This window comes from Mercenaria mercenaria, chromosome 5 (assembly GCF_021730395.1).
Source record: "Mercenaria mercenaria strain notata chromosome 5, MADL_Memer_1, whole genome shotgun sequence".
Lineage (NCBI taxonomy): Eukaryota > Metazoa > Mollusca > Bivalvia > Venerida > Veneridae > Mercenaria > Mercenaria mercenaria.
This window is the reverse complement of record NC_069365.1, coordinates 16,109,603-16,123,164: the sequence shown is the minus strand read 5'-3', so window position 1 is coordinate 16,123,164 and position 13,562 is coordinate 16,109,603. Positions and strand designations below refer to the sequence as shown.

The 13,562-nt window shown below is 36.0% G+C and overlaps 1 protein-coding gene across 1 annotated transcript in view; it reads left to right on the top strand.

The window, feature by feature from the left end:
- Positions 1-327: 327 nt before the first annotated feature.
- Positions 328-13,562, top strand: part of LOC123556542 (periodic tryptophan protein 2 homolog) — a 37,072-nt gene continuing 23,837 nt past the window's right edge. The window contains exons 1-4 of the mRNA XM_053542775.1: positions 328-458; positions 9,860-9,972; positions 11,628-11,722; positions 12,345-12,444. Coding sequence (XP_053398750.1) covers positions 441-458; positions 9,860-9,972; positions 11,628-11,722; positions 12,345-12,444 — 326 coding nt within the window. The 5' untranslated portion in view covers positions 328-440. The remainder of the gene's footprint in view (positions 459-9,859; positions 9,973-11,627; positions 11,723-12,344; positions 12,445-13,562) is intronic.

The following is a 13,562-nucleotide window of genomic DNA, read 5'->3' as shown; positions in this document are numbered from 1 at the left end:
TGCAGATCGAAACCGGAAGTAGGTGTTTATTGCGCGGAGGAGAGCAAATATGCGCCATTTTTAGGGTAGCAGACCACAACTGACTGGCATTTCACTAGGAACTATTCAACCCCCTATTTTCTTTTCATTTTTTCGTTAGTTTGTGATAGAACTTTCATGAAAAATTGGTGTAGGAAAAAGTGATGTTCTCTAAAGATACGTAAAGACGACATGAAGTTGTGGTTTTTTATATGAAACAAAGAAGGATTTGAATTACTGACCTTTAACCTGAAATAATGTTAACCTTTATAAAATCCTATCTAATTTAGGCTTGTGATGATTGTAAAGGCAGGCGAACACTTCCGGTAAAAACAAACCAGCATGTTTCTGTGGTTTCGCGGATGTATTTCACTGTCTGATCGTTAGTTTTATTTTTCAAGTGTGTCAACGAATCCGCGATAATGAAATTTGCATACAAGGTAATAAATAGTTTATTGTAATCATTAAATTAGCAGAAATAATTTGATATATTTTCCATCGTAACCAGTTTTCGCGAGGAACACACTGACACCACAGGTGGAATAAGCATATCCAGGATACATGGGCCCATGAGCCGTATACACTTATATATATATATATCAATGATAATGTTGCCCCCCCCCCACCCCAACTTCCCCTTCTACAAATTTGGCCAATATTTTTAGCCCGTAATAAAAAATGGCCGGTGGCTGTTCACATGATGGTCATGCCAATATTTTTCTTTATCTGCACAACTGTCGTGCCATTTATTTTTGTTATTCTTCTTCTTCTTCTTCCTGGTAATACGCAGGGCTCACTCTGGAGCATCGTCGCGTATGAAAAGACTATGTACAAGGCCATTGTGAGATGAGCAACAGTGCAGGATAAAAAAGGTAAAAGCAGTTAAAATCCCTGTACATAGAGCTAGCGGCGACAACTGGCAAGCCCTGCCTTGAAAGTGTCCAAGGTCTGGGCTGCGACGACGTGCTCTGGCAGCTGGTTCCACAATCGGATGCCGGTTGGAAAGAAGGAGTGTCTGTAAGTGTCAGTCCTACAGAAAGGCAGTGCATATCGCAAGGTGTGACCACGAGTGGAGAGTGCTGTTGTGTGGAGGAACAAGACAGTCTCCTCAAGCTGGCTAAACAAAGGAGAAGAGATGTTCGTGACTATTTTCATTTTCGTGTGATGATCATGCCTGGAAAGTCATGCCACATATTTTTGTTAACAGTATAAATTATGTAAAATTTAGTAAAGCTTTCCTGGATTTTTTCTCTGCTTATAAATCAGAACCCTATATCGTCAACTCCCCTCATTTCGCGACTATCATTGATTCGCGGCCATCTTTGTTTTCACTTGATCTCCAATGTAAACATAGGTCACGCATACACAACCGTAGGAATGTTTTGACAAGAGGCTACTCTACCGTGACGACCTTAATTTTTACGAAAATCTTGCCATTTAAACATGAAAGAGCCTTTGAAAGTATTTTTTCTAGAAATTTACCTTATTTTCTTATTCCCAAAATTCCTCATTGCTAAAATCCATGTTTAGGCAATAAAAAACAAGAATCTCTCACTAATTCTCCTTTGTCCGCATGCCCAGTCAACCGCTATATTTGAACAGTGGCGCCACCTATTTTGAACTAGGCCAAGCATATTTTTATTGTTAAGTTTTCAGTCCCGATATTTTAAGTGATTATTTTTTTATGTTTTAAAGACATCCAATGGTCAATTGGGTTAAAAATATGGACTGTATTCACAAACCTTAAAGACATAAGCTAACTATTGTGTTTGAGAGGAAGGGGGAATCTGTTCTAAGAGCATCAAAAATGCATCTTCTGTCATAAAAATACTTTAAAGACGAAAGTGCTAGATAAACTTGACCCAGAATTTTTTGTGAAGGTCTCTTCTCTTTTGTTTAGCCAGCTTGAGGAGACTGTCTTGTTGAAACATTTTTGAAACCATGACAGAAACTTTTTCATGTTGATATTGGGTGTATGTGACTTATTGTGTATCAGAACCCATTTATAGACTTTAGGTGTAGCCTAACTGTAAATTGTTTGCAAGGAATTATGGGATAACCCTATCCGCGAATTGAATGGTAGTAAGAAAAATGGCTGCCCCCAGTGATACATGGAAACATTTGACCTACTTGGGGATGTTGAAATCTGTTTGTTGAGTAATTTTTTAAAACATATCGATGAAAAATGGATTGAATTTTATTAGAAAGTACAAATTTATGTTGCTAGATTATTTTGTATTCATTTTCGTTACGACAAAGTCTTATGGTCGCGAACCACGGGTGAACGAGGATATAGTACCGATTATTTGATAATTTTTTGCATGCACCTTCTGTGATAAAATATGATGGAACAATTGTCAAAAAAATCGAATAAACACCTCCTCACACCAGTATTTAAGCAGATACCTGTCACAAAATGTTGAATGCAGTACTGATGTACTTCTCTGATTTATAAAAAGGAAGTGTCTAGCCGTCCAGTAACTGGACGCCTAGCCTGCATTCTAGTCGTTACCGGATGGCTAGAAAATCCGTCCAGTAATAGATTTTCTTGTGAATAAGTAATGATACTGTAGTAGGGTAGGGTATAAGGGTGCACTTATACTTCCTTGCTATTGAGCTAGCTTTTATAGCAACGTAGTAGAGTGTCCACCTTAGGTGTGAGAGGTCTCGGGTTCGATTCCTGGTCAGGCCTGAAGTATTTTCAGCCTGTTACATTTGGCGCCCAACGTAAATAACTCACGAGTAGATATGAATGGACACCTTGTAATGTCCCACAGAGGTTCAAACTCCTGGAATTCGAGGACGAATTCTAAAATAGAGGGGATGTATGTAGTAGGTAGGGTATAAGGGTGCACTTATAATTCCTTGCTACTGAGCTAGCTTTTATAGCGACGTGGTGTCCACCTTAGGTGTGAGAGGTCCCGGGTTCGATTCCCGGTCAGGCCTGAAGTATTTTCAGCCTGTTACAATACCTGTTATTTACTAAAGATATCGATACTTATCTGCAAACAAAATTTCGTGTGAATACATACTAAAGATTTACTTTTAATCGTCTCGAATAAATCACTGCATTAGGCCTAAAAAAAACCAGCTGTGTTTCTGGTGGCTCGAACGACCATAAATTTTAACTGCCGACCTTAAAGTTTTTTCAGCTTAGATTGATTAATGCATGACCACGATAGCGCGTTGTTTTGACTTTAATATCAAACAAACCGCTGTGCTATTATACCATCTGCGTCACTACAATTTACTCGATAATTACGTCATGCTTAAGTGCGTTTGCTTCTTTTAATTTTCTGACACGTGTCACTACTTCAGAGTTGTCAAATACACAGAGGATTGATGGTTTATGATTGCATTAATTTTTAAATATAATTTGCACAAAATGGTTGCAAACACGAAAGCTGTATTTTGATCAGTTATCTATGTAAGTACCATGCTTTTCAGCTTAAAAACACTCAAAGTAAACAATGCAAAAATAATTTAAGGCAGACAACATTACCTGCCAGATGGTACAGGTTCTCTAGAAGACTTGTAGTATGTCATTTACTTGGCTTAAAATTTAATTTTACCAACATGTTACACCTTTTACACAATATTAAGGATGTTTATCCAACTGCTATAATAATAAGCCATTTTCTGTGGTGTATTCCGTTCGACAAATGTCATTTTATACAGTTTGACACGTGTCAGTTCCATACATGTCAAGTTCCGTGGACAATTTTCCAGGATATTTCAGTTGAAAATCCAGGATATTTGATGAAAATCCAGGAGATTTTTTCGACGTACGTTTCTTAGGAAATTTTTGGTCGAATATAATACTATGTAACAGTTTAGGTCTGATTTCGGCAATGTTTTTAGGTGCTTAACTTGCTTTATAAAGCATTTTAACCTTTATCATGTTGAATACGATTGATTCTGCCTTTCCGACCAGTGTAAATTGTCCATGCAGTCTGATCATGATCTGCACTGTTTGCCATTTATCAGTCAGTATCGATTTTGTAAACCCCCATTTTAACAGTTACCGGTACTGTCCAAAATGAAAATTTTAGAAATTCTGCAATGTAAACAAAACAAAAAAAACCATATAGGTTTATAATAACTTTATTTAGTTAACACAGTATTCTTTGAGCTAAGGTATAGGAATTTGGATGAAATTTTAAATTCTATACTGGCGAGTTTCTTTAATGTGAATAATCTGCAGGTTTTTTTTTTTTTTACATTCTTAGATTGTTTTTGCAAATGAGCAGAAGCTAACATAGATTGGAAATAAAGCCATTTCACCGTTTTTAATCTGCACTGAAAACTGCTTTTTACTCATCAAAAGGAAATACAAAATAATAGCAGTGTTAAAAGAATGTTAAAAACTATCTCTAGTTGTTTGCTCAGTTATGCCAGCAGTGGTAATGATTGCCATCACTGCAATAAAGGTTGGCTCTTTATCTGTTCAAATGCATCCCTAATATATCTTTTCACACTGAATCTTCGATAAACAAGTTCCTGTCTTATCATCGTATTATGTCAGTATCACCACTCGCCAATTAATACAATCTAAAAATAGCACAGTACACACCTGTTTGCAGAATGTCATCAGTTGCGTGACCTTGTTAAACTTTTATCAATATACCACATGTACCAGTGTGATAAATTACTCAGGCACAGTGTGTAATTAGGGATTTAGTTTGATACAGGAAAGCATTAGCTTGGAATTTTGGATTTCCGGGAGAAATGATTGATTTCCGTATGTCCGGGAAATGGACAAAAAATCCGTGAGACTCCCGGACAATCCGGGAAATTTGACATGTATGCAGTTCTGCTAGTTGGACAGTCAATTTTTACATTTCAGTACGCGATGTAATACCATTATCGGAGCCCCCATTATAATTATATACAGTTTAAATGTTACGAGTGTTTCCCACTGTTTTATAAAATAATTATCTTCAGATATATTTACATAGGTAAATATTTCAATATTAAAATGAAAGAAATTTTTTGAAAATTTGGGTTGCGAAAATATGTGACAAACGAAAAAAAATAAAGAAAGCTTTTTTTAAATAACAATTTCTAACCTCTATATTTATGATAAAAGCTAGGTTTTACTGATGATATATGCTTGTTATCGGCAGTTTTTCATAGGCATTTCCTAAAATAAATCTACGACGATGATTTCAAAATTCTTGGCAATAACCGTTCACCTGTCATGCTCTATCGAAAAGACAGTTATTTTCAGACATGATTAAGTTATAGATCCACGTTATTGTTTATATATTTTTTTGTAACAAAAAGTGAGACATTGAAATTGTTTGTGTGATATCGCTCGTAAAGACATATGTAAATTAGATAACAGTTGAATCTCATCTTCAGATATCTCACATGGATTTTTAGCTCACCTGAGCACAAAGTGCTCAAGGTGAGCTTTTTTGATCGACCTATGTCCGTCGTCCATCGTGCGTCCGTGGTCAACAATTTGACTGTTAATACTCTAGAGGTCACAATTTTGGCCCAATCATAATGAAACTTGGTCAGAGTTTTACCCTCAGTAAAATCTTGGAGGAGTTTGATATTGGGTCATCTGGGGTCAAAAACTAGATCACCGGGTCAAATCAGAGGAAAAGCTTGTTAACACTCTAAAGGTCACAATTTTAGCCCAATCTGAATGAAACTTGGTCAGAATGTTGCCCTCAATAAAATTTTGGACAAGTTCGATATTGGGTCATCTGGGGTCAGTAACTAGGTCACCAGGTCAAATCAGAGGAAAAGCTTGTTAACACTCAAGAGGTCACACTTTTGGCCCAATCTGAATGAAACTTGGTCAGAATGTTACCCTCAATAAATCTTGGACGAGTTTGATATTGGGTCATCTGAGGTAAAAAACTAGATCACCAGGTTAAAACAAAGGAAATGCTTGTTAACACTCTAGAGGTCACAATTTTGGCCCAATCTTACTGAAACTTGGTCAGAATGTTACCCTCAATAAAATCTTGGAGGAGTTCGATATTGGGTTATCTGGGGTCAAAAACTAGATCACCAGGTCAAATCAAAGGGAAAGTTTGTTAACACTGTAAAGGCCACATTTATGACTATATCTTCATGAAACTTGGTCAGAATATTAATCTTGATGATCTCAGGATCTGATTTGAATCTGGATCATGTATAATCAAAAACTAGGTCACCAGGTCAAATCAAAGGAAAAGCTAGTGAACACTCCAGAGGCCACATGTATGACCATATCTTAATGAAACTTAGTCAGAATATTAATCTTGATGATCTATAGGTCAAGTTTAAATCTGGGTCCGGTGGGGTCAAAAACTAGGTCACTAGGTCAGTTCCAAGGAAAAGCTTGTTAACACTCTAGAGGCCACATTTATGATAATATCTTCATGAAACTTAGTCAGAATGTTAATCTTGATGATCTTTAGGTCAAGTGTGAATCTGGGTCATGTTGGGTCAAAAACTAGGTCACCGGGTCAGATCAAAGGAAAAGCTAGTTAGTACTTTAGAGGCCACATTTAGGACCATATCTTAATGAAACTTGGTCAGAATGTTAAAACTTGATGAACTTTAGGTCAATAGGTCAGGTGAGCGATACAGGGCCTTCATGGCCCTCTTGTTTAAATTCTGTACTTCAGATGAATTACCTCCCTTTAAGAGATTATTTAATAAAAGGTTGCAAAATACCTTCTGTTCGGCGGTCGTCTACCGACCTATAGAACCTACTTTCTTTGGCCATGCCACCAGAAACACAACTTTTTTTTTTTTTCCTTATTCAGTTGATAAAACGAAAGTTTGCCTAAATCAGTAATGACAAGATTGCCGTGACGCCACTCATTAAAATCTGTTCATCTGGTGGCTTTTATGGGATCGGAATTTTTAAATTTTAACAACTTTTACACTGGATTTTCAAAATTAAAACAGTTTTGAAATACTTACAATTTTCATGTTTTAGTATTCAAATACTTTCTTTAATGAATAATTGTTTTAAATGACATTTAATTTCAATAGCAGCAGTTTGATGTTCAAAACTTTTAGAAAAACAGTAGTAAAGTGTTCATAATTCAGGGTTTCCACTGGCCCTAATTTTTTTTCCGCCACAAAATATCAAAGTCAACGACACATAGGGGGAGGGGGCATCCAGGGGGGTGTATTATCCAACACACTGTGCATATTGCAAGAATTGGTCATTTTTATAGTTTTTTTAGCTCACCTGTCATGAAGTGACAAGGTGAGCTATTGTGACTGCTTGATGTCCGTCGTCCGTAGTGCGTCTTCAGTTGTGCGTCGTCCGTCAACAATTTCTAAAAAAATCTTCTTCTTGAAAACCACTGGGCAGAATTACACCAAACTTCACAGGAATAATCCTTGGGTGGCCCCCTTTTAAAATTGTTCAAAGAATTGAATTCCATGCAGAACTCTGGTTGCCATGGCAACCGAAAGGAAAAACTTTAAAAATCTTCTTCTCAAAAACCAGAAGCCCTAAAGCTTAGATATTTGGTGTGAAGCATTGCGTAGTGGACCTTTACCAGATTATTCAAATCATGACCCCGGGATCAAAATTGACCCCGCCCCAGGGGTCACTTGATTTTACATAGGAAAATCTTAAAAAATCTTCTCAAAAACCAGAAGCCCTAGAGCTTAGATATTTGACATGTAGCATTGACTAGTGGACCTCTACTAAAGTTGTTCAAATCATGACCCAGGGGTCAAAATTGACCCCGCCCCAGGGATCAATTGATTTTACATAGATTTATATAGGAAAATCTTAAAAAAAATTCTAAAAATAAACCAGAAGGCCTAGAGCTTAGATATTTGACATGTAGCATTGCCTAGTGGACCTCTACAAAATTTATTCAAATCATGACCCCCAGGGTCAAAATTGACCCCGCCCCAGGGGGTCACTTGATTTTACATAGGAAAATCTTCAAAAAATTTCTAAAAATAAACCAGAAGGCCTAGATCTTAGATATTTGACATGTAGCATTTCCTAGTGGACTTCTACAAAATTTGTTCAAATCATGACCCCTGGGATCAAATTGACCCCACCCCATGGGGTTACTTGATTGTATATAGAAAAATCTTCAAAATTTTCTAAAAATAAACCAGAAGGCCTAGAGCTTAGATATTTGACATGTATCATTGCCTAGTGGACCTCTACAAAATTTGTTTAAATCTTGACCCCCCAGGGTCAAATTGACCCAGCCCTAGGGGTTACTTTATTGTACATAGGGAAATCTTCATAAATTTGCTAAAAATAACCCAGAAGGCCTAGATCTTAGATATTTGATATGTATCATTGCCTAGTAGACTTCTACAAACTTTGTTCAAATCATGACCCCTGAGGTAAAATTGGCCCCGCCCCAGGGGTTACTTGATTGTACATCGGAAAATCTTCAAAAAAAATTCTAAAAATCATCAGTTTGACATTTGAAACATGTAGCTCATATTACTCAGGTGAGCGATCCAGGGTCATGATGACCCTCTTGTTTTCATTATTTGATTGTAAAACTCTTATGGGGGGGGGGGCTCTCCCCTGGGAAAATTTTGAAATACAGGCATGAAATGGTGGCCTCTGGTGCATTTTTAGGTCCAAAATTTTGATGTAATGTAGATGTTAGTACCCTTTTTATGAGGGGTAGTGGGGGTCAGTGGGCTTTCCCCCTGGGAAATTTTGAAATACAGGAATGAAATGGTGGCCTCTGATGCATTTTAGGTCCGAAATTTTGAGTTAAAGGAGGGTTAGTACCCTCTTTATCAAAGTGGGGGGTCAGGGGGCTTTCCTGCTGGAAAATTATAAAATATAGGTATGGAATGGTGGCCACTGGTGTATTTCTTGGTCCAAATTTTGAGAAAATATTATTATTATTCCTTTGCAAAAATAGTAGGGTACTTCTCAGCAAAAATTAAAAATACATTTAATTGGAAATTGGGGTCCAAAAATGTGTGACAAACGAAAAAAAGGCAATCAAGACTAGCATTATTTATAAAATGAAAATTTATAATGAAATAATAGTCAAATTTAATTAATGAATTGCTTGTTTTATAAGCTTTCCATTGATCAAAAAAATATATATAAATTTGTGTTTAAAGAATTAAAGTTTAGGCTGTTATAAAAACATCACTTTTTACAAAATAACATACCGGTATACGTTTGGCAATCAATGTTTTGTCATTTCTAAAAATAGAATATCAACGGATTTGTATACAAACACGATCTCATTTGTTTTATCGACTGAAAAATCAGATGGTATTGATATCTTAAGTAAATAACATTTAAAACTATATAAATTATTACTGATTCATTAAGAAATCAATTACCGGACGGCTAGAAAATTCCCTAAGGATTTGCGGCAAGAACGCAGGCTAGGTGTCCAGTTACCGGACGGCTAGACTCTTCCATTAAAAAAAAACAACAACAACAAATTACAAAAGTTTTGCATTAACAACAACAAGTTACAAAAGTTTTGCATTAAACCTTCAACAACTTTAGATTTACTGTCCTGGTATTGCTAACATTCTTTCATGATTGTTGAAATTCATTCCATAGAAGATACATTTATTCTATTTGATAACACTCTTACCATAAATATGCCGTAGGCCTTTGCTAAATTTAATAAACTTTTGACTTGAACTTTTGACTATAGATGATATTCACTGATGGATTAAACAAGAAGCACCAAAAACAGAAAAATAGGCCTCTTAATAAATGTCCCCCTTTCACAAAATGCAACACCCCTAGGGGGTATTTATTGGGAGACTAGAGGAGGGGCGTAATTCTTTGAGCTACCAGGACACGTTGTTACATTGATTAATATTGTGACATAACAGAATTTATTTTCATTTTCAGTTTTCCAACTTGTTAGGAAGTGTATATAGGAAAGGCAATGTACTGTTTACTCCAGATGGCAGCAGTGTCCTAAGTCCAGTTGGAAACAGAGTGACCGTGTTTGATCTAAAAAAGTAATTAGTTTGTATTGGCAAAATTATACTTTTCAAACAATGAATTTGTATGTCGCCAGGATTTCATGCGATGTTTATGATAGATGTTTGCTCTATTTTGGAAAATTTGGAATGAAGCTGTTTCTTCTGTTATTGCCAATATTTGTCTAGCGAAAAAATCGAAATGATAGTAGGTAGATTAAAATAATTTAGTAACCTTTATTGGTTTTACTATTGTTATTGTAATTGGGATGTTACAGTTTTGCATTTGCAAGGCTTACCACTTCACTTGTTGCTCTTTTTGTGACTGTTTCTCTCTCCCATTTGATTATTTCAACTTTTTTTTTAGTGACAAGCCTATTATATTAATAATCGTGCATTTTAGAAAAATTCAAGACAGTTTCAATAAAACTTGTAAAATATATTCTGTTTTAACCAGGCTTAAAAATATTGCGCTTTTACGTCTTTCATATTTTATTAGCTCACATGTCACAAAGTGACAGTGTGAGCTTTTGTGATTGCGCAGCGTCCGTCGTCCGTGCGTCCGTGCGTAAACTTTTGCTTGTGACCACTCTAGAGGTCACATTTTTCATGGGATCTTTATGAAAGTTGGTCAGAATGTTCATCTTGATGATATCTAGGTCAAGTTCGAAACTGGGTCAACTGCGGTCAAAAACTAGGTCAGTAGGTCTAAAAATAGAAAAACCTTGTGACCTCTCTAGAGGCCATATTTTTCAAAAGATCTTCATGAAATTGGTCAGAATGTTCACCTTGATGATGTCTAGGTCAAGTTCGAAACTGGGTCACGTGCCATCAAAAACTAGGTCAGTAGGTCAAATAATAGAAAAACCTTGTGACCTCTCTAGAGGCCATATTTTTCATTGGATCTGTATGAAAGTTGGTCTGAATGTTCATCTTGATGATATCTAGGTCAAGTTCGAAACTGGGTCAGCTGCGGTTAAAAACTAGGTCATTAGGTCTAAAAATAGAAAAACCTTGTGACCTCTCTAGAGGCCATACTTTTAAATGGATCTTCATGAAAATTAGTCTGAATGTTCACCTTGATGATATCTAGGTCAAGTTCGAAACTGGGTCACGTGCCTTCAGAAACTAGGTCAGTAGGTCAAATAATAAAAAAACCTTGTGACCTCTCTAGAGGCCATATTTTTCATGGGATCTGTATGAAGGTTAGTCTGAATGTTCATCTTGATGATATCTAGGTCAAGTTCGAAACTGGGTCAACTGTGGTTAAAAACTAGGTCAGTAGGTCTAAAAATAGAAAAACCTTGTGACCTCTCTAGATGCCATATTTTTCACAAGATCTTCATGAAAATTGGTCTGAATGTTCACCTTGATGATATCTAGGTCAAGTTCGAAACTGGGTTACGTGCCGTCAGAAACTAGGTCAGTAGGTCAAATAATAGAAAAACCTTGTGACCTCTCTAGAGGCCATATTTTTCATGGGATCTGTATGAAAGTTGGTCAGAATGTTCATCTTGATGATATCTAGGTCAGGTTCAAAACTGGGTCACATGAGGTCAAAAACTGGGTCACTATGTCAAATAATAGAAAAAAATGACGTCATACTCAGTTCAAAACTGGGTCATGTTGGGACAGGTGAGCGATTCAGGACCATCATGGTCCTCTTGTCATATTCTTGTATTATTCTTCTCCAGTAACAAGTCTGAGACACTACCTATTGAGGCTCGTATGAACATAACATGTATAGCACTATCTCCAGATGGTTTCACTTTTATAGTAGTAAATGAAGGTAAACCTTTCTGTATTATGTTTATATTCTTGTACCAGAAAAAGTTATTGCTCACAAAATCTTCTGCAAAAATAATCTTCGACACCAAAAGTCTTGTTAAAATAAAAAAGATACACATGACATTGTAATGATCGATGTAGCATTCTAGGATTTTGAAATACAGTAAAATGCCATTCGCTCCAAGTCACAAGGGGATGAGCAAAATGCCGAGTTATAGATATAAGGAAAACGACTGAGGACAACACAAATCTGAATGCTCAGGCCTTCAATGCTTCAGTGAGCAATATTTCACTGTAGTTCAGAAATGTTACTTGGTTGACCCTTTATTTAAGGTTCTACATCCGTCTTGATTTGTCCATGTGGGTGGGACTAGTTTTCTTCATATGGCTTTATGGTTGAATTTCTCTAAAGCCAACTTTTCAAAGTAGTTTAGCAAAAATATTTATTTGATGACTGTTCCGAAATTGTTACCTATTTTAGCTGTGAAACTCAGATGAGTGATCTGGGGTCATTATCGCCCTCTTGTTTTATAAAATGTACATTTGTAATTTTCATAGACTGCTATTTTGTATACACACTGTACAGACAGTATTTTTATAATGATATTTAATTTTTTGTGCAGATGGTGAGGCACTGTTATGCAGTTTGATCAGTAAGACTGTCCTACATAGATACCACTTTCACAGAGATGTACATGCTATCAAGTTCAGTCCTGACGGAAGGTATACATGTTTTCAATACTTTAATCAGTGCTCCAGCTAGGATTAAAAAAGGGCAATGAAAAGGGCGCTTTTTTTTTTTTTGAGGGGGGAAGGGGGGGGGGGGGGCAAAATTTTGGGTCAAAAATTTGAGGTATTGCAGGGTTATGTTACTCTCCTTTTGATTGGGTGGTCAGGGGGGCTCTCCCCTGGAAAATTTTGAAATACAGGTATGAAATGGTGGCCTCTGGTGCGTTTCTGGGTCTAAATTTTGAGAAAAAAATATTCTTTTGTCAAAATAGTAGGGTGCATCTTTGATGAGTATAGGTCACTTCTCAGCCAATTGGGGGGCACAGTCCCCCTTGGCCCGGCACTGAATCCGGGCCTGTTCTTTGTAATTGTTTATTTTATAATAAAGAAATAAAAGCTTGAAATCATTTCTATAGCTATAACATTTTAATAACTTTTGTTTAGGCCCATTTTACTTGTTAAAATTTCAGAACACATCTTCTCCATGTTCTTGATATTTATAAATCTATATGTGTAACATAAAGAAGATAAAGTTTTCACTTAAATAAATGAAATAAGGCAAAGTTTTTAACTTACAACAGACTAAATGCAAGTTTGCACTTATAATAGAACGTATTCTGGGTATCCAAAATTTTATATCTGGGTATGGTTATACTTTTCTAAAACTCATTTTAAAACAGTATTTTTGAAAAATTATTATGATGCAAAGTCAGTTTAACAGCATTTTACAGTATCTGACTTTAAAGTTTATAGTGTCCTTACATCTTATTAAACTAATTTCAAAGGAATGTTCACGAAAATCGGCAATTTTATACAGCAGACGACAATCTACTTTTGATTTCAAAAACTTTTAAAATGATCAAGGTAAAAAAAATTTCTTTTTAAATTTGATTGTGGTCGATTTTTATCAATTAAATTTAAATGTCTGTTGTCTGGACTTTAGTTTTAATTGTGTATATACGGACATTTACGTCCGTGACCGAAAACGAAAGTACAGTTTGACAAGCGGCGCGAAAATGAACATGATTTTCAGACTGGTTAGATATTGTTTTAACACTAAGCTTCAGTGATTTTATTGCTGGTGTAGCAGACTAAATCGGGCCGATTACAGC